This window comes from Mercenaria mercenaria, chromosome 5, assembly GCF_021730395.1.
Source record: "Mercenaria mercenaria strain notata chromosome 5, MADL_Memer_1, whole genome shotgun sequence".
Classification (NCBI taxonomy): domain Eukaryota; kingdom Metazoa; phylum Mollusca; class Bivalvia; order Venerida; family Veneridae; genus Mercenaria; species Mercenaria mercenaria.
In genome coordinates, this window is record NC_069365.1 from 47,379,795 (window position 1) to 47,397,934 (window position 18,140).

At 35.7% G+C, this 18,140-nt stretch overlaps 2 protein-coding genes across 2 annotated transcripts; both read right to left on the bottom strand.

The window, feature by feature from the left end:
• Positions 1 to 4,415: 4,415 nt before the first annotated feature.
• Positions 4,416 to 7,221, bottom strand: LOC128557016 (uncharacterized). Its single transcript, XM_053543426.1, has 5 exons — positions 7,088 to 7,221; positions 6,649 to 6,795; positions 5,806 to 5,962; positions 5,070 to 5,246; positions 4,416 to 4,649 (listed from the first exon to the last, which is right to left on the bottom strand). Exons 2-5 carry the CDS (start codon positions 6,741 to 6,743, stop codon positions 4,605 to 4,607), a joined length of 474 nt encoding a protein of 157 aa, XP_053399401.1. The 5' UTR covers positions 6,744 to 6,795; positions 7,088 to 7,221; the 3' UTR covers positions 4,416 to 4,604.
• A 470-nt stretch (positions 7,222 to 7,691) lies between these two features.
• Positions 7,692 to 16,832, bottom strand: LOC128557314 (uncharacterized). Its single transcript, XM_053544581.1, has 9 exons — positions 16,657 to 16,832; positions 13,307 to 13,470; positions 12,755 to 12,826; positions 12,148 to 12,253; positions 11,131 to 11,431; positions 10,520 to 10,598; positions 9,434 to 9,550; positions 8,473 to 8,681; positions 7,692 to 7,827 (listed from the first exon to the last, which is right to left on the bottom strand). The coding sequence occupies exons 1-9, from the start codon at positions 16,742 to 16,744 to the stop codon at positions 7,692 to 7,694; spliced, it is 1,272 nt and encodes a 423-aa protein (XP_053400556.1). The 5' UTR covers positions 16,745 to 16,832.
• Between the last annotated feature and the right edge of the window lie 1,308 nt (positions 16,833 to 18,140).

Below are 18,140 nucleotides of genomic sequence, written 5' to 3' on the forward strand. Positions count from 1 at the left end.
GTTTTGGATCAGCATCTGTCTTGTGAAGAAATTGCTAGGTCAGTGGCCAAGAAGGCAATTTCCGGCTTGAATTTTTTATAATTTCATCCCAAAGGGCGATATCTCACGCTCCAAAGAAGGAAATTGTTGGTTACATCTTTATTCCAGTTTCATTTTGACTATGTTTGTTCCTTCTTGTATCCTGGTGTGTCTCAATACTGGAGAAACAGGCTACAGACTAACCAAAATAAAGCCATGCGTTTTGTGCTGAAGTTAAAATTCCAGGTCCCATAAGGTAATGAACATTTCAAATCACTGAACTGGTTACCAGTATCAAAGAGGGTTAATCAGATAACTCTTTGTCATGTGCATAAAATCAAGTATGGCAAAGCTCCTGCATGGTTATCCAAGCGAGCATTTCGTGCCTCTTAACTGATAGATATACAAGATCGAGAGTGGTAACACCCAGATGATGGATTTTCATTTAGAGACACTGGACGTTATTCTTTACCTAAGATCGATTGTTTTGGTAGAAAGTCTTTTGCCTTATAACACTATGGAATGATCTTCCTCAGAGTCTTAGAAATATTGAATGTCCTTGTATATTCGAGGGTGCCATAAACTCCATCTTATGACCAGTTATGATCCTTTTTTATTTCGTCTTTTTTCATTTTTAGGATAAAACATATTTTTTTTAATTTGTAGACGTATCAATGTATCTTAATTGCTTTAAAGTTTTTACCACCTTATGCCTGTGATATCACTAGGGTAATTATTCTGTCATTCTTAATTGAAATTGTGATATTTTATGTGTATAAAGCTAATCTGTGATGCATTTTATACTTAATCCTGTGACTATCTTGAAAGATTTGTTATTCGATTAATTCATAAATAATATTGATCTCTCACTATACATGACTTTCTGTGTTGGGCCTCCAATATCAGGGACCACTATGGAAATAAGAGGACAGTTACGTTCCCTTTGTTGTGTTATCCCTGGTATCGGTGTGCACTACATGGCTCAATTTGTATGTCATTTTGTTTCAACGGTTATAGCAAATGCATCTTATTGATGAACAGGCTTAATATGCAGATGACCATAAAGGAAGGAAATTTTTCTGTGATTATTTTTACCACAGGTATGGCCATGCTATATAGAATATAGAGAAAAATCTTGTGTGGCCAGCTCCTCCAACACTATTAGCCTGATTTGCTTCAAACTTTCACAGGGGAACAAACTTGATGTGCAGATGACCATAAAGGAAGGAACTTTTGTTGTGACTATTTTACCGCAGTAATGGCCCTTTGACAGTTTTTCTATATAGAATATAGAGAAATAGCTTGTGTGTCCAATTCCTCAAACACTACTGTAAGGATATGCTTGAATGTTTCACAGATGAAGGACCTTAATGTGAAGATAACCATAAATAAATAGACTTTTCTGTGGCTATTTTTTTCTAGAATTATGGTCCTTTCTTAATTTCACAAACTAGGACAAAGTGAAGAACTCTGATGTGTTCAACTCCTCATGCACTTTTTGAAGGAATTGATTCAAAGTTGCGCAGATGCATAACCTTATCTGAATACAATTTGCTTCAAACTTTTAGTCGCACATCCTTCGTGTGAAGATGGTCTTTACAAAAAACTTTGCTATTTAGAGGATGGCACAGTATGTTTGGGCATCCGTGTCCAGTGGACACAATTCTGGTTTTAATATCATCGCCAAATTCTGAATATTTTAAAGAAGAATAATGGTGTGTTCTGGAGGACTCTCAGACAGTCTTTTATCACAGTAAAAATCGTCCTTTTAGCCCTTTTATCAGTTACTTTCGTAGTTTAAAGGAATGGCCTCAAGATCTGGCCTCAAGATCGTTCGACAACAACAACAAAAAACTTTTTTAGATATCTGGAAATAAATTTCTATATTTCTTGAGAAGGCCTTAAAACTTAATTACTGACAAACTATATGTTACGGAAACGCATGAGAATTTGCTCTTTTTGCTACTTTTTACTCGAAAAGCGTTTGTAACGCTTTTACTCCAGGTTAACTGTCTTGATTATAAATATCTATATTTTGTTGTTACTAATTCACTAATTCCGCTATATCTCTATTGGTAACGATGACGGGAAAATGTCTTTATTGCCGCGGCGGTCCGAGGTTCGATTCCCGACGCGGTCATCTTTTTTTTTCTTGATTTGGATTTTTAAAAATATTTTAGTAACAGAAACACATATTCCAATGTTCATAATATGACCGAACTTCAATATGAAAGAATGTTTTTAGCCAAATATGGAGGTCAGTGCCTTTAAGAAATAATTATGCACCCCGCCCCCACCACCTTCGAAGAAGGAGGGATATATTGTTTTGCAGATGTCGGTTGGTCTGTCGGTCTGTCGGTCGGTATGTAGACCAATCCTTTTCCGGATGATAACTCAAGAACGCTTAGGCCTAGGATCATGAAAGTTATTAGGATGGTTGGTCATAACCAGCAGATGGCCGCTGTAGATTTTGAGATCAGTAGGTCAAAGGTCAAGGTCACAGTGACCCAGAACAGTTAAACGATTTCCGGATAATAACTCAAGAACGCTTTGGCCTGGTCATGACCAGCAAATGACTCCTTTTAATTTTGAGGTCAGTAGGTCAAAGGTCACGGTCACAGTGATCCGGAACAGTTTAACGGTTTCCGGATGATAACTCAAGAACACTTGGGCAGAGGATCATGAAAGTTGATAGGAAGGATGATCATGATCAGCAGATGACCCTATTGATTTTGAGGTCAGTAGGCCAAAGGTCAAGGACACAGTGACCCGGAACAGTTAAACCGTTTCCAGACGATAACTTGAGAACGCTTGGGCCTAGGATCACAAAACTTAATAGGGAGGAGCAAATGACCTCTATTGATTTTGAGATCACTAGGTCAGATGTCACGGTCACAGTGACCTAGAACAGTTAAACGGTTTCCAGATGATCAATCAAGAACGCTTGGGTCAAGGATCATGAAATTTGACAGAGAGATTGGTCATGACCAGCAAATGACCCCTATTGATTTTGAAGTCAGTAGGTCAAATGTCAAGGTCATCGTGACGAGGAACACTTTAACAGTTTCCGGATGATAACTCAAGAAAGCTTGGGCCTAGGATCACGAAAGTTGATAGGATGATTGATCATGACCCGCAGATGACCCCTATTGATTTTGAGGTCAGTAGATCAAAGGTCAAGGACACAGTGACCCGGAACAGTAAAACGGTTTCCAGACAATAACTTGAGACCGCCTGGGCAGGATCACGAAAATTAATAGAGAGGTTTATCATTACCAGAAGATGACCCCTATTGATTTTGAGGTCAATAGTTCAAATGTCAAGGTCACTTTGACCAAAAACAGTAGAACTTTTGTGCACAGTGATAAAACTAATTTCTGTTCTTTGTGCAATTACTGAATGCATCAAGGGGGGCATTTCGTGTTCTACGAGCTCTTATATTGATAACAAGGATAATTGGGGATTTAGTCTAATATGTTCGGATACAATTTTTTTGTAACTGAAAGGCAATAAAATCTGGAAACCATCAGTAAAGACATACAACAATATGCTATTTATCAATTTACTAGTAGTTTATAAGTTTATAGCCCGAGAGGGGTAGGTACGGGAGGGGGCTCTGTCCGTGTTGGTGGTGGGGGTCATGGGGTCTCCCCCTATAAATTTTTGAAATACAGGTACGAAATGGTGGGCTCTGGTGTTTTTGTTTAATTTTTAGGTACTGAAAGGGGTAAATCCTTCATTTTAAGGGAGTCAGGGGCTCTATTCCTGGGAAATTTTGAAATACAGATGCGAAATGATGGCCTATGGCGCATTTTTGGTCTAAATTTTGAGGTACTGTAGGGGGAAGCCATTCATTTTAGGGGGGTCAGGGGGCTCTTCCCCTAGAAAATTTTGAAATACAGGTATCAAATGGTGGCCTCTGGTGCATTTTTAATCTAAATTTTAAGATATGCCTCATTGTAGTAGGGCCAGGCAGGCTCTTGTCATGGAAATGTTTTTAATATCAGTATGAAATAGTGGCCTCTGGTGCGTTTTGGGGTTTGAATTTGATAATAATTATAAATAATTGGGTGCAACTTTGATAAGTATAGGTCACTTCTCAGCCAACTTGGGGGGCATGGGCCTCCTCGGCCCGGCCCTGGATCCGGGCATGGCAAGGCTATCAATATGACTGCTAGGATTTCTGCCTCACCTGATTCTGATATATTCTAATGATATTAATATACTTTTTTGAACTTTTATAACTGAATTTTTCATCAGTGTGATATTTTTGGCTCCTCAAATTTTAACCGAGGCAACTGCCTCGGTTTGCCTCAGTGTGGCTACGGCGCAGTATATGTCATTGTGTTTGTTATTTGTTTTTAGCACATGTGTCATAAAATCAAGCAACAACAGTAAATGCTGAGGGAACATTTTATTGCTTCTCTTTCCTAAATCATGACTGACATTCCACCATACATATGTGTATGCCTTTCATTAAAAACGTTTCTGAACTTGCAACAATATAGTTTCTAAAATGTCTTAAAATAGTGGTCGTCTTGTCGGTGATTCGGTTGTGGGCATCGTTAAATCTGAGAGGACAGTGATCAGCAAAAATCTACAGGGTCCGAACATACTCCATCGAAACAAACCTGAAAAGCAGACTTTCTGAAGTTAGAACATATCTAATAGAAAAAAAAGAAAACGATACAATAGATCTAGTATGACAGTGTAAGCTGAAATTTTGGAACAAATGAACGAATGCGTTTATCACGCCGTTTGTTCAAGTTTTCAGCTGGAAGAGAATCCAAGCTTTAAATAAGTGATTTTTCTTACGAATTAGAGAATAATGGTAGACATATCTGGTGTATGGTGTATCGAACACTTATGCATGCGCAGTCTTTATTAATTTTCCTCGTAAGAAGTACGCTGACTTAAAGAGTGAGGAAATAATGAACAGGCTGTTGTTTTAAGCAAATGAACATGTATGTGGCAAAACTAAATTTCATGAGCAACTAAAATAAAGAAACTGCTACCTTCCGAATTTGTCAAATACAGTAAAAGTAATATACCCGGTTTCCTTGAGTTTCGTTTTGGTTAAGACACGGTGTTCCTGGCCAGATTGTGTATACGTTATTCGTCGTTGAACAGCTGCCTCCATCACTACATCGTAGTAAGGGCTGGACGTCAGAAGAGTCGAGGCGGCACCCGTCGAAAGGGACAAATCCATCACTGATACCGGGCATCCCCTGGACAGGTACAAAAGAGCATTACATTATATTACATTCTTACAGACACAATGACATGTGTAGCTTTAAGACAGAACCAGTTATTATCAGAAAATGGTTTCCTATAGGTGTCTGTGCATTTATAAGTTGATTTTTGTTCATCTTTATTTAGTTGTATCTTACTATCTACGCTTAAATATATTTTATGTGAGAAATACTTGTATCTTGGATCTGATTTTGTTATTTTGCTCCTGTTCGTTTCGATGTTTTGTTAACTGTGTGTTATGTATTTATCATATGTATAGATCCGCCATTTAATGTCGGGTCTTTTGGACGTTTACGTCCGTCTTACGTGTTCATGTTGAAAAAGGCATGACGCCGAAACCTCTATAAGATTTATTGTTAATATCGCTCTGGTGTTGATCATTTACGTATGGCTATTTAAAATCACATTTTAGTCTAATGTTGAAACCTGTGACTTTCCTTTAAGAAGCTAGCCCAATACGTAACTCGAAATTTCGACTTAAATAACTCAAAACTCAAAATTTCGACTTACTAACTCAAAATTAAACAAACTTACGTTAGCACAGACGAATGCGCTGTCTCCAAAGTGTGTCTTGCATTGGGCTGTTAGATTGTAGTTGGAGCCTGTGGTCCCTTGACAGAAATTTTCCATAAATTCTGTGTTGTTCGGTTTATTATTATACAGGCACTCTTCAAACTCGGAGGAAGGTATGCTTAAAATAAATCAGATTAAAAGTGTTTGTGATTACTGATTATACATTATATTATACTATATTATATTATATATATTATACCTTTAGCCTGCTGGCGGCAAGTGCTTTTGCCTTCGCGACCAGTGCAGACCAAGATTAGCCTGTACGTCCGTGCCGGCTGATTATGGTCTGGACTGTTCGCTATTCAGTCAGTAAATTTTCAGCGAACAGCCCTTCGAATAATAAATGGTATTGCCCAAATTGAAAGATGGACCAGTCCATTTTAGAAATTTAGCAGGGTAAAGGTTAAGATGTAGTAGCTTTAGATAAGTATAGGTGATAATTCAAATTTAATGTATAAAGCTGCTTTTAAATGTTACTTTTTTACAGAATACGGTTTAATTTCCCACAAATATTTCGATTCCTTCAGATATAGTACACTTCTTGTTTCAGACAAGCATGCCTAAATTGCCAACAGTTTATCTACTATTTACTTTAATAATCACACTGCAATGTAGAAAATATTGGAATATTCTGCTGCATTTCATATCATGCGTTCTTGTAAGCCTACACACCGAACAAGGGCAAAACTAAACGAAAAGAGGAACAATGCTGGACAGCGCCTTGTAACAATACAATGTCAAAAAGTCAAGTTTCGAGAACATTCCATTAATCAAGCAACTATCCAATCTTTATGAAAATTATACCTTGATAGATAAGACGCAATAGAGGCCGCCGAACAGGAGGAAAATTTGTTGAAATCTGGCGCTGTATCTGATGGCGTCACGAAATATGGTGACATTATGTATTTCCCTTCTGGACACGATGCTGATCCGTCGTGTGGACTTCCGAAGCTTGAAGGGAACAAATTGCATTCAAGTTAGATAATTTCAAAATGAGAAAAATGCAAATAACGAGAGTCATTCAAAAGATTATGTAACTGCTTTAATAATTAGACTAAAAAAATCAAGAGATAATGATTATAACAAAAAAAAAAAAGCCTTTAAATGCATACTAAACAATACTAGAAATTCGCGTGTTCAATTCAATAAAGTTTGACACAAGACAACTCGTCAAACAACTGCAAAAGATGTTACAGAATTCAAATATAATTTTGGAAACGTTTCATAGGGATTGTATACGTACTTATGACCAAGTTCATGACTAAGTAATCTTGACAAACTTGCTGCAAACAACTCTGACACACCCGTGCGTGTGGCATAAGACGCCGTCTGCGTCTTGCATGCGGTGTCAATGAACGCGCGACCTGAAAAGTAATCGGATACAGCACTTCAGCCTTAATAGGTGGAAACTGGGTTTATAAATCTACGCAATGGTAGGCATAGTAAACACTACACAGCTGCAGAATCTTTCCGAAATGGTTCGGCATGATATACACTTTTAAAACAGTTTTTTTTTTTTTTTGGGGGGGGGGGGGGGGGGGGGGGGGGGGGTGTATAAAATACATTACCAAAACTCAAATCTTGAGTTTGTGTGATAGATTTAGAATAAACACTGATGTATTGCTGATAACTCAAAGAATATACTATAAACATAATATGCTTGTTACGTTATTGTCAAGACTTGTCCGGAATATTAGCAATGCGAACTTAAAAAAACTAGTAAAATATTTTTATTTTCTGCATTATACGGCATTATTTGATCTCAAACACCATGTATATTCCAGCAAAATCAAATGAAATCCTTGACAGAGTAGAGGACAAAGTACAATATTTAGTTCGATGTCATATTACTCAAAGTCGTGGATCTTAACAAAGCTAGTTGCCTTAAAATATACAATATACAAACCTATCACATTTGTTTCTTCATCACGGTAATACCAAGTGCCCCGAAAATATGTCAATGAAAGATCAGCTAAATCGTACCTAAAATAAAGAAAAATAAAAAAAAAACTCATAATATTTTTCTGCCTCATTCAGAACGACTTTACTGTAAATTTTCGTATCAACAGTAACTATTCAAGTAGTTTTCTACCGTCTTAGGTGTACACAGTCTACTTCGTCATCTTAGTTCGCAAATGTCTCGTAGAATGTCAGAATGAGAAAGTGAAAACTGAAAATAAACTGAATGGGATAAAAAAAAAAGCATAGATAAACTTCCCATACTTAAGCTCAAAATACACGACAGCCATTAATTTTGTATCGAAATTAACCTGTTGTCTGTAAGTATTTGCAGTTCCTTACATGAATAGGAGGTGAAGGACAAATGCATTAACACAAATCGTCTTCAGTCAAAATCGTAATTAAAATCTATAAATAACATTTAAAATCGCCAACCCCGTGATTGAACTCGTGACCTCGATTTATAGTCTAATTCTATACACATTAACCGAGCTCTTTAACAGAGCTTGTTACATTGCCGACGAAATTTATACTTAAATATGAATATCATAATAATTATGACCTATCAACTATCTCGGCTACACAAGAACTGATTAGCAGATAAATAAGAAACAAGACAAAAGGAATGAATATAAAACGTTTCACAATATGATGGTAATTAGTACAAACCCAGTTATTGCATGTGCGACATCGTATCCAGACAGCCCACTGTTTTTGAGCCATTCGCCAAAGGAATAGATCGGATACTCCGAATACCAGTACCTGTTACGAAGATAATAATGGTATGCGAACAATGCTTTCTCGGAAGATTGTCCAAAGTCTTTGAACCCAACATGATACCCTGACCAATCGAAGTTGACAAATTCTGTGCCGGCGGTCTGTACAGTAAAGAACACAAATCGAACATTTCAGCACAAAATCAACAGAAAATTTCGATTAATGCTTGACGTCAGGTAAAGAGATTTTTTAGTTAATCGAAAGTCTTTTTTATGTAATATTTATTTTCTATACTTACAAAGTTGATGTACAATTTATCGAAACTTTTTTGGAAATTAACGTTACGGCCACAAAGACATAAATTTAGGGTATCAATGTCTTGTATTTTATACAATTTGGAAGACAAAAGAATAAGATATCGTTCAAAACATACATATATATCTTTAAACTTTAGCCTGCTGGCGGCAAGTGTTTGTGCCTTTGCGACTAGTGCAGACCAAGACCAGCCTGCACATCTGTCGCCCCTATTGGATGTACCCACGTATTGAGTATACAATATACTAATTAAAGTTTAGGATTAGGTTTGATACAGGTTTAATAGTGGGAGAATTAATGTCGTCCCACATCCGTGCAGGTTGCACTGTTCGCTATTCAGTCAGTATATTTTCAGTGAACACCCCTTTGAATAAGAAATGGTACTGCCTAAATTGAATGACAGTCCAGTCCATTTTAGAATTTAACAGGGCAAAGGTTAAATAACTCGTATTTTGATGAGCTAGTAAGAAGGAAACAAACAAAAAACGGTTTCCTTCGTTCCGCCATTCATTTCTGCAGATAAACCTGTAAGCTCTTCATATATATATACTTTTTTTCTCATTTTTTTTTTATATTTAATAGTATGTGCATTACTTACGTTTAGTGGCGGAAAAACTATACTGTTTAGAAAAACAGTCATGTTCAAAGGGTGAGGTGTGCCATTTAGCGTAAATGAGTTTCCATAGTTCTCTAGGCTTCCATAGTGATACGCAAACTGAAAACATTTAAACCTAATGTAAAGCTTCGTCCTCCTAATGAATATTTTAATCATATTGAGCATGTTTAAGGGGATATAAGTGCTAGTTTTAGCTGAGGTTATACATGGCAATTAACGGTAAATGCAAATCGCCCTATTCTTTTCCATTGAAATTTGTATAAACAACAAAAGGAAAGGCACCAAAGTAACGACAACGGGGAGTTTTGACGACGTCCGCGTATAGTCAGGGAGAAAGTTGCAGCTGTTCCGTCCGGTTAACAGAATGGCCGGGAAGCTGATTTTAATGTTTAAAAATGCAACAAAATGTGTGCAGTTTATTATATAACCTTGTTTACAAATGGAAAGGAAACAGAATAGGATCGGTAAATCCATGAATCGCTTGGATTTACCGATCCTATTCTGTCGTTCATTTCGTATTAACTCCAAAAAAAAAGATCAATTTATTTCTTAAATATTGATTATTCTTGACATTCATGCACATGATCGTGCATTCGCTAAACAGAATCATTCTGCAAGATAAAACCAAAACAAATAAGATAATATAAACAAAAAACATATTCAGTTATGATCACAGATTTCTGAACCATTACTCTGAATTATATTAATTAATTAATTAATTAATTAAAATTAAGCATGAAACGGGAGAAATTCAAATACAATGTCATATTTGAGTTTTTATGCTTTACGATTACATGTATCACAGCGGAAACAAACGGAATAGCTTTAATGGTTCTGTTCGCAATGTAGGACAAACAGACAGACAGACAGGCGGAGACGGGACAGAATGATTGTAATATAATCATTCACCGTCAATTTCTGCTGGTTGGTGAAATACAAAGTAAAGGAGAACAATAAGCAAAACTCTGTAAGACTAACATATGTCTTACAGTTCTGAATATCAGCTGCGTTTTAGTATAGGGATAGTGTAATACTATAAACACATGCCCGTGAAATAAAATGTCCTACCTCGTTTACAATAAGAGCCAGAAACTTTTCACTTTCAGCTGTGATGTTATTCACGTTATTGCCAACCAAGTCTGCTATTCTAAAATTGAACATTTCGTTGAATTAAAAACTAAATCTAAAATATTAAATCTGTTATGCCTTTTTACAGTTTGCAGTTCGCACTCTATGTTTTCTAAAAGTATTCAAAATGGTGAAAAGAAGTTTACTTCATAGATAGATAAATTGGTTAAATATGCACCAATATTTTAGTATTTATCATTTCATAGATTTTTTTATGTTTATGCAAGTGCAGAATTGCTAAAAATTTTAATATCACATATATCAGCGTACATAAATTAATACTTTATATCAAATTATATCAATTAATCTCTAGACCGAACAAACTTGAAGGGTTTTTCTCATTTCTTATGCCAATGCCATGTTTGTTTGCCTTCTTCCACAGCGATTACCTCCCCATTACCTCCCCTATCGAGGGGAAAGTCAAATGTAAATGTGGTAAGTTTTCTGACAGACTGCTTAAACTGGTGCTTGCTAAAATATGGTTCAACAGTAACATATCAGTCTTTGTAATTTCCTGTACACTGTTGTTAGATAATGATGAAAAGACTTACCTTTCTGTGAACCCTAAATCGAGTACCAACATTAGTTTTATAACGGCTACATCCGATTCTACATCAGGAACCAGAGCTCTTCTTTCTCTAACATCCGGCTTCTCTTTGAGTAAAGTTGTATCCCTTTTGTGGGCATCCCTTATGTCTCTGCGCGATGCGGACTTAGTGGTTTTTATCTTAGACAAACGTTCTGCCATTTTTGGCTGGACCTGCTTAATTCTATTTCCGTGGAGATTTTGAGATTGTTTCTGTCCTTCCTTTGCCTTCACTTTCACTTTTCCATCAGCAGTAACTGTCATATCTAGCAAATAAGATAATTAACAAAAGTAAGGCTTTGTAAGGGCTGATCAACATGTTAGTGGTTACTATTTGGCAATTTTCAAGCACTGCTATAGCCTTGCCTGATGTGCAATGTTGCTGAGAATCCCAAACTAAACCTTTCACCATGCATGTAAATATTACAATCAGATGCAAGGTATATTTGCAGTAACGGAGTAATTGTATATCTAGCTACTTTCAGATGAATGATGCTCCAGTTTGTGGATAGCTTTATTTGACAAGGGAGATAAATGTTGTTAATGCATACAATCAAGGGCGGGCCACACCATGGCAGTTTAAAATACATACTTATTTTTAGGACTCTGTATGAGCTGCGCCTATTTTTTTTTATGAGCTATCTGTTGAAACAGTTCATACAAATTAATCTTTTAGCGACTCTACCACCTCCCCACTGCTGAGAGAGCCTTAATTCCTACTGTAAAAGGTCAGCATTCTTGTGAACTTTGGGAAATATCATTGTGATGCATGAGAAAAAGCGAATGCTTAATAATTGATCCCTGTGCATCAACTGATGTGACCTATGCCATAATACTTGAATTTTAAGTTACTCGAATTAATACTAGTCTTTCTGCAATGTAAACTTAGCGGAGGAGAAAATGTTTGCCCGGGATGTCTCTTGATTACAGTTGATGTTTATCTCCCTTTCATTCGAGATTGTATATTACGAGAGTTACGCACCTTTTTGATCCAAAATGGCATCGATAGTTCCATCACTGGATCCCAAGAACAGCACCGCTTCGCCCGTGAAGTAATATAAACCTTCAGCCGTCTGTTTCTTACAACGCTTAACAAGCACACAATGAATATGTGTCAACATTTTAAATGTAAATCGGTAGCAACAATTTCAAATTTTAAATATGTACAAGTTATGAAACAAATATACAAACGTAGTCTATGCATGCAATATGTACTACCGTCTCTTAACTGTGGCTCAGATGGATCACATTGATTCGCTTTTTACTGTATAAAATATTTAATCATTTTCCAGTTTGACCGGCTAACCAAACTACAAAGTTTCAATATTATATTTTTGTTACAATATTTTCAAAACTGTTCGGTGTCCTATGGCTGTCCAGTATCACAATTAAATAATGCACCGAAATACATTTGCGGCTAATTTATGAACATACAACATATCAGTGCGGCTTGTTTTGGATTTAAGACATAATATTCTGTATGAACAGTTTTATTTCATGTACAATCGCAAATTAGTTAATTGTAACTTGAATTCATGATTTGTATGCATTTAACAAAGCTGAATTGATATTTGAACCAAAATACTTACTACGTCACATTGTCCTTCACACATTTCTAGGCAAAAGACGCCATTTTCTTCATTCTGGTACGCGGCAACTTCCTTAAAATAACATTAGAAATAGGGAGACTGAGATTTAAGTATGCCTACATGTATATAAGGAAAAAATATATTTTCTCTGCTATCCTTCTAAAATCTTTTGCTGAAAATGAGAGCCTCAATATCGATTGTTAAAAATAATCTATTGACCAATGTTACGCTGCGGTCTCCCCTGTTATTTTTCTGTTACATCGTCACTGAGGTGTTTTCTTCATCAAGCGAGTGTGACCTTAAATCGAGGTGTTCTGTGGGCCCGGGGTATATTACACTTCATGAGTAAAAGAAACATGACTATATTTTCATTATCTTTCACCATCCCTAAAAAATCTCATGAAAATTTGCCATTATATGATTTTTCTTGTGTGTTAATATTTAAGAATAGCCTTGTACCATACTATATCACACGTGTTTCTTTTCACAATTGTTAAATCCAATACAATATATAAAGATATTCAAAGGAAAAATAATATGCTCTATACAAACCGAATTCTTTTGCGATGGAGGTTTACTTGGGACCTTTATGTCTGCCCTTTTTACAGCCAAGCTTGTTTCAACTCCTTCAATATCTAGCATGACGGACATTTCGTCTTGGAAGTTAAATTTTCCATTCTTTCTAGATGGGCTTCCTGCGATATTTGTCAGCTTGCCTTTAAGTAATGAAGAGAAAAAAGAACAATATCGTGTTACTTTTAGATTGATGATACCGGGGTTTCTACACGTGGATTCGATCTAAATCTACGGAAAGACGTACGGGTCATTTTGCTTCGCGTCACTACTTCCATGGGGCATACTATTCCGTATTAGAAAGCTCTATTCAGTAAACACACGATATATTTACAAGAGGGTTATTTTTAATTAAAGCCATCTTCTCATAAATTAGCCGGCTATTCTATTGAAACTAACCATGTCAGATAACTGGACCCCTAGTTTGTCCTCAAAGGTTTTTCTAGGCCGTCTGGTAGTCAGACGTTTGGTTCATGTTTTTGTGTTAATCAAAACATCTCAAAACGATTGTAATGGATAAATTGCTGTTTAGATCCGAAAATCGAGAATGGTGCATAAAAGCTATTGACTGACGTCTTGTTCTAACTTAAGTTTGAAAGTCGTAATTATTATTATTATTATTATTATTATTATACCAGATTTATATAGCGCTCTTTTCATGATAAACACGTTCAAAGGCGCTTTACATTATCATACTCATGGGAATCAGGGTTCTGCAGCGATCTTCTTTTTTTAGGTATTGAAATAAAAACAATATTCACTGTGAAAATTCATCGAGATTAGTTTAAAGCAGACGGACGGACGAACGGACAACTTGGGCATTACTGGCGCCACCCTTGAAGGTGGAGCATTTTATGGAGCCAAGGCATGTGGAAGGATGTACAAGCTGTTACATAAATAATATAATATTGTGTAAAATAATTTAAAAAACGAGCCGTAAATTATTGTTGGCGTATATTGTTGATATATCTGTCTATTAAATTACATGATTATGCAACATTTTTGCAGCTCATACATATGTTGTTTTTGTAGAAAGTACAAAGTACAATAACTGATCCCCGAAACTGGAAACAAAAAATAGACTAGCTACGGGTACGAAAAATAATTTTCTTGGGTGTATGATTGCCTTTCTCTTTAAGGACTTTTTGCTAGTCAATCAAATACCTTGTCCGTTTTGTTCACGTGATGCAAAATTATTGGAGAACTTATCATGCGTATATTATCTGAATATTTCGTTTTGAGTTATGTCTATATGTTATTGATTAAAGACAGATTTCTCACAACTTTGTGTATGTAATGTTTTTCCTGTTACACATGTTATAAATGATGAAAAGTTACATTTCATTATAATACTTGTTCAATAAAGTGTTCAAAACTTCTCTTTTCTTGTTCATAAAAAGGCACCCTTTTTGATATTAACATCAATGATTTTCTTGTACTTAAAGTGGATAAATGTCGTATAAATAACCATAATTGAGCCGCACCATGAGAAAACCAACATAGTACATTTGCGACCAGCATGGATCCAGACCAACCTGCGCATCCGGGCAGTCTGGTCAGAATCCATGCTCTTCGCTAACGGTTTATTTAATTGCAGTAGGCTTTGAAAGCAAACAGCATGGATCCTGACCAGACTGCGCGGATGCGCAGGTTGGTCTGGATCCATGCTGGTCGCTAATGTACTATGTTGATTTTCTCATGGTGCGGCTCATATATTCTTGTCAGTTATCAAAATCTTACAAAAACACGTTTAACTAAATCTAACTGCTGCAAAGAACTGCATTAATTATGTTAATGAAATTCTTAGACCCCGTGGACATTTTGAAATAATTGATCGTACGGTTTTCTTTGCCAAAATTTTAATCAAAAAAGCGTAATTTTGGTGCGTGTCCATTTAATTACGCAAAACTGCATCTAATTTTAGTGCAATTATATACCGTGCATATTAATTAGAATATACTCTTAACACTATTTTCTAAGAATTTTACAGATTTTTATTTTATTTTATAGGTTTTCGTGAAACCAAAACTATTATAGTAATTTTAAGATATTCCGTTTTTGGGCAAAGTCACACAAGCAATATTGTTTTACTTGTTTTAAATTCTGGTCCATGAAAAGCTTCAAAATATTTTTTTCGTATTAAATCTCGAAATGATATTATCATGCTAACTAAGGTGTGATAAAAAGGTTTAAACAAAATTGACTTTTTAGAATACCGCTTCGATTTTTGAATTATTGGCATTAACCACTAATTATTTTTTCATTATTATTATCTATTTTATAAAAGGACACAAAATTAATACACAAGCTATATCTACATCTATTCGGCGGCAGTATTTTGAATGTCACAAATACATTTTGAATGATTATGTTGCTTAATAAACGAAGAACACCAATTCTGGTGTTAGCCAAATTAATATGGAACTCGTCGCAGAACATGATTTTGGTGCCGGATTATGGACATGCTTAATTCCGGACAAATACCTACGCACTTTTGTAGGCGTTTTTTTTTTTTTTTTTTATTTCTTTTTTTTTCCGACTGTTTAAATTATTTTTATATAAGCGGCTACACATGCATATCGTTATCATTTCTTAGACTTATTTTCTGGAATATGTTTATTTCAAAGTTCTATGTAAATTTGACATAGACTAATTTAACAGAAATTCATACATTTAAATGGATATTTTTACTTTATTCCACAGTCGGTCGAGTAGAAATTTTGTTGAGAGAATATATTTCTTTAAATAGCAATAAAAAACAGGTATCTGGTCTGTGATGATTTTTTTCCGGTAATTAGCATATTTATTAACAGTTTAACTGCGGTAAAATGAAAATTCGGGAAATGATATTTCAACCATATCGGAACTCAGTCAACAACATACATGTACATTAATTTTTCTTGCAAATTTTTAAATTGTCTCAATTTATATATTTAATTTCGAAATTTCATCAGAACTTTTCAACTATGACCCAGTGTTTTTTTAACAGCAATTTTTTAAAAAATGGGGGAAAAATAGATGTCTTTGTCAATATTGGCAGCATTCTATTGATTCTAACAAGTTAATTTTTATTGTAAATTTTAAAATTGTCTCAATTTATATATTTAATTTCAAAATTTAATCAGAAATTTTCAACTACGACCCAGTGTTTTCAACAGCAATTAAAAAAGGAAAAATAGAGGCCTTCCATTAATATTTTCAGCATTCCATTGATTCTAACAAAGTATAAAATATTTATTTTTATAGCTCTTTGATTCTATAACAAGTGCGAGTAACATCAAAAAAGAAGGAGGCTCGAAAGGCAAAAATAATAATAAAAATTTACTCACCTTTTACTTTCCTTCCTTTTTCCGATTTTGCTACAGAAATAATACAAATAACTATCAAGAAAATAAATGCTAATTCTAAAACGCGCATTGCGACTTTTAGTATCTTATCTTAAGATATCTTAAAAGCAACCGAACTGTTTAAGTGTTTGACTAAAAATGATTTTGAATTTTGATTTCTACGTCTAGGTTGCTAGACTCATTATCATAACAGCTGTTGTATGTTATTCTCTAGATTTTTTTGGAAGCTGAAGCGAGATATTTGAACAAACAACAATCCTACGTGGTCTTATGGGATATATATTTAAAATCACACTTGAAATGCATGATGGTTATCCCATGCTGATTAACCACGGCGTTTAAAGTCGTGTGACGGGATCACTAAACTCTTTACAGGTACCCGTTCAGGTTATACTCGACAACCTCGATGAGGTCCGTATTCCTTGGCAATCCTCTACTGAATTGTCTGAAGATACGGACCTGTATCCCATCAGAAATGTGTTCTTGCTACATTAAATTGAGCCGCACCATGAGAAAACCAACAGAGTGCGTTTGCGACCAGCATGCCGATCCAGACCAGCCTGCGCATCCGCGCAGTCTGGTCAGGATCCATGCTGTTCGGTTTCAAAGCCTATTGCAATTAGAGAAACCGTTAGCGAAAGCATGGATCCTGACCAGACTGCGCGGATGCGCAGGCTGGTCTGGATCCATGCTGGTCGCAAACGCTCTATGTTGGTTTTCCCATGGTGCGGTTCAATTACTCTCGACAGTAATGTTCTCAAAGTGCTAGCTAACTGGAAGCCAAGCAAAGCTGCAGGATCAGAAAGTATTCATCCAGAGCTTAGGAACGAAATTTTTGATGTTCCGATAGTAATCTTCCAAAAATCTATCTCCTCAAGCCTGGAACACACCTTTTTCCACTGGTAAGAAAGGAATACTGCTGTAACCCAGCGAATTATGGGCTATTTTCCAACATGGCTTTCCTAAGAGCAGCCGACTGTACCGACAGATGAACCGATTAAGTAACATTTCCAATCTTGATCCTGCTTAATTTTAGTCTAAGTTTTTAACAAGGTGAATCTCATTTATATTCTTCTAAAACATTCAAGATTATGGTGTCTTCACGGGGCATGGGGTATTTCTACTCAACAGAAGTCAATCTGAAGTCTTTGAGGATGACCATTTCAAAAATGTACCTATTGCGTTTCGTATTCTACAAGGCTCTTTGCTTGGACTTCTGTATTTTCTAACTTACATGAACGAGCTTCCACCTTCAGTCATGTCAGTTTGACCACTCTTAATCTTAAAGATAGGAACCCGAGTTTTGCTAATAAATCCGATTGCTCCATGCATGTCAAAGTTATATTTCCAAACAAAAATCGCACAGATGCATATACACTTTTAAAAGAACCATTTTGATGACTATGCTCACACTGAACTCATCACAAGTTGGCTTGACAAACAGATTGCTGAATGCATGTCAAAGC

Excerpts from the sequence above, each read along its gene's own strand:
- LOC128557314 (XM_053544581.1), bottom strand. The coding sequence starts at position 16,744 with ATGCGCGTTTTAGAATTAGCATTTATTTTCTTGATAGTTATTTGTATT. Across the intron at positions 9,551-10,519 it reads TGGCTCTTATTGTAAACGAG|TTTGCGTATCACTATGGAAG; the intron begins GTAGGACATTTT and ends AAATGTTTTCAG. Across the intron at positions 8,682-9,433 it reads TAGTTTTTCCGCCACTAAAC|ACCGCCGGCACAGAATTTGT; the intron begins GTAAGTAATGCA and ends TTTACTGTACAG.
- LOC128557016 (XM_053543426.1), bottom strand. The coding sequence starts at position 6,743 with ATGTCACCATATTTCGTGACGCCATCAGATACAGCGCCAGATTTCAAC. Across the intron at positions 5,963-6,648 it reads ATTGCGTCTTATCTATCAAG|CATACCTTCCTCCGAGTTTG; the intron begins GTATAATTTTCA and ends ATTTATTTTAAG. Across the intron at positions 5,247-5,805 it reads GCGCATTCGTCTGTGCTAAC|GGGATGCCCGGTATCAGTGA; the intron begins GTAAGTTTGTTT and ends GTACCTGTCCAG.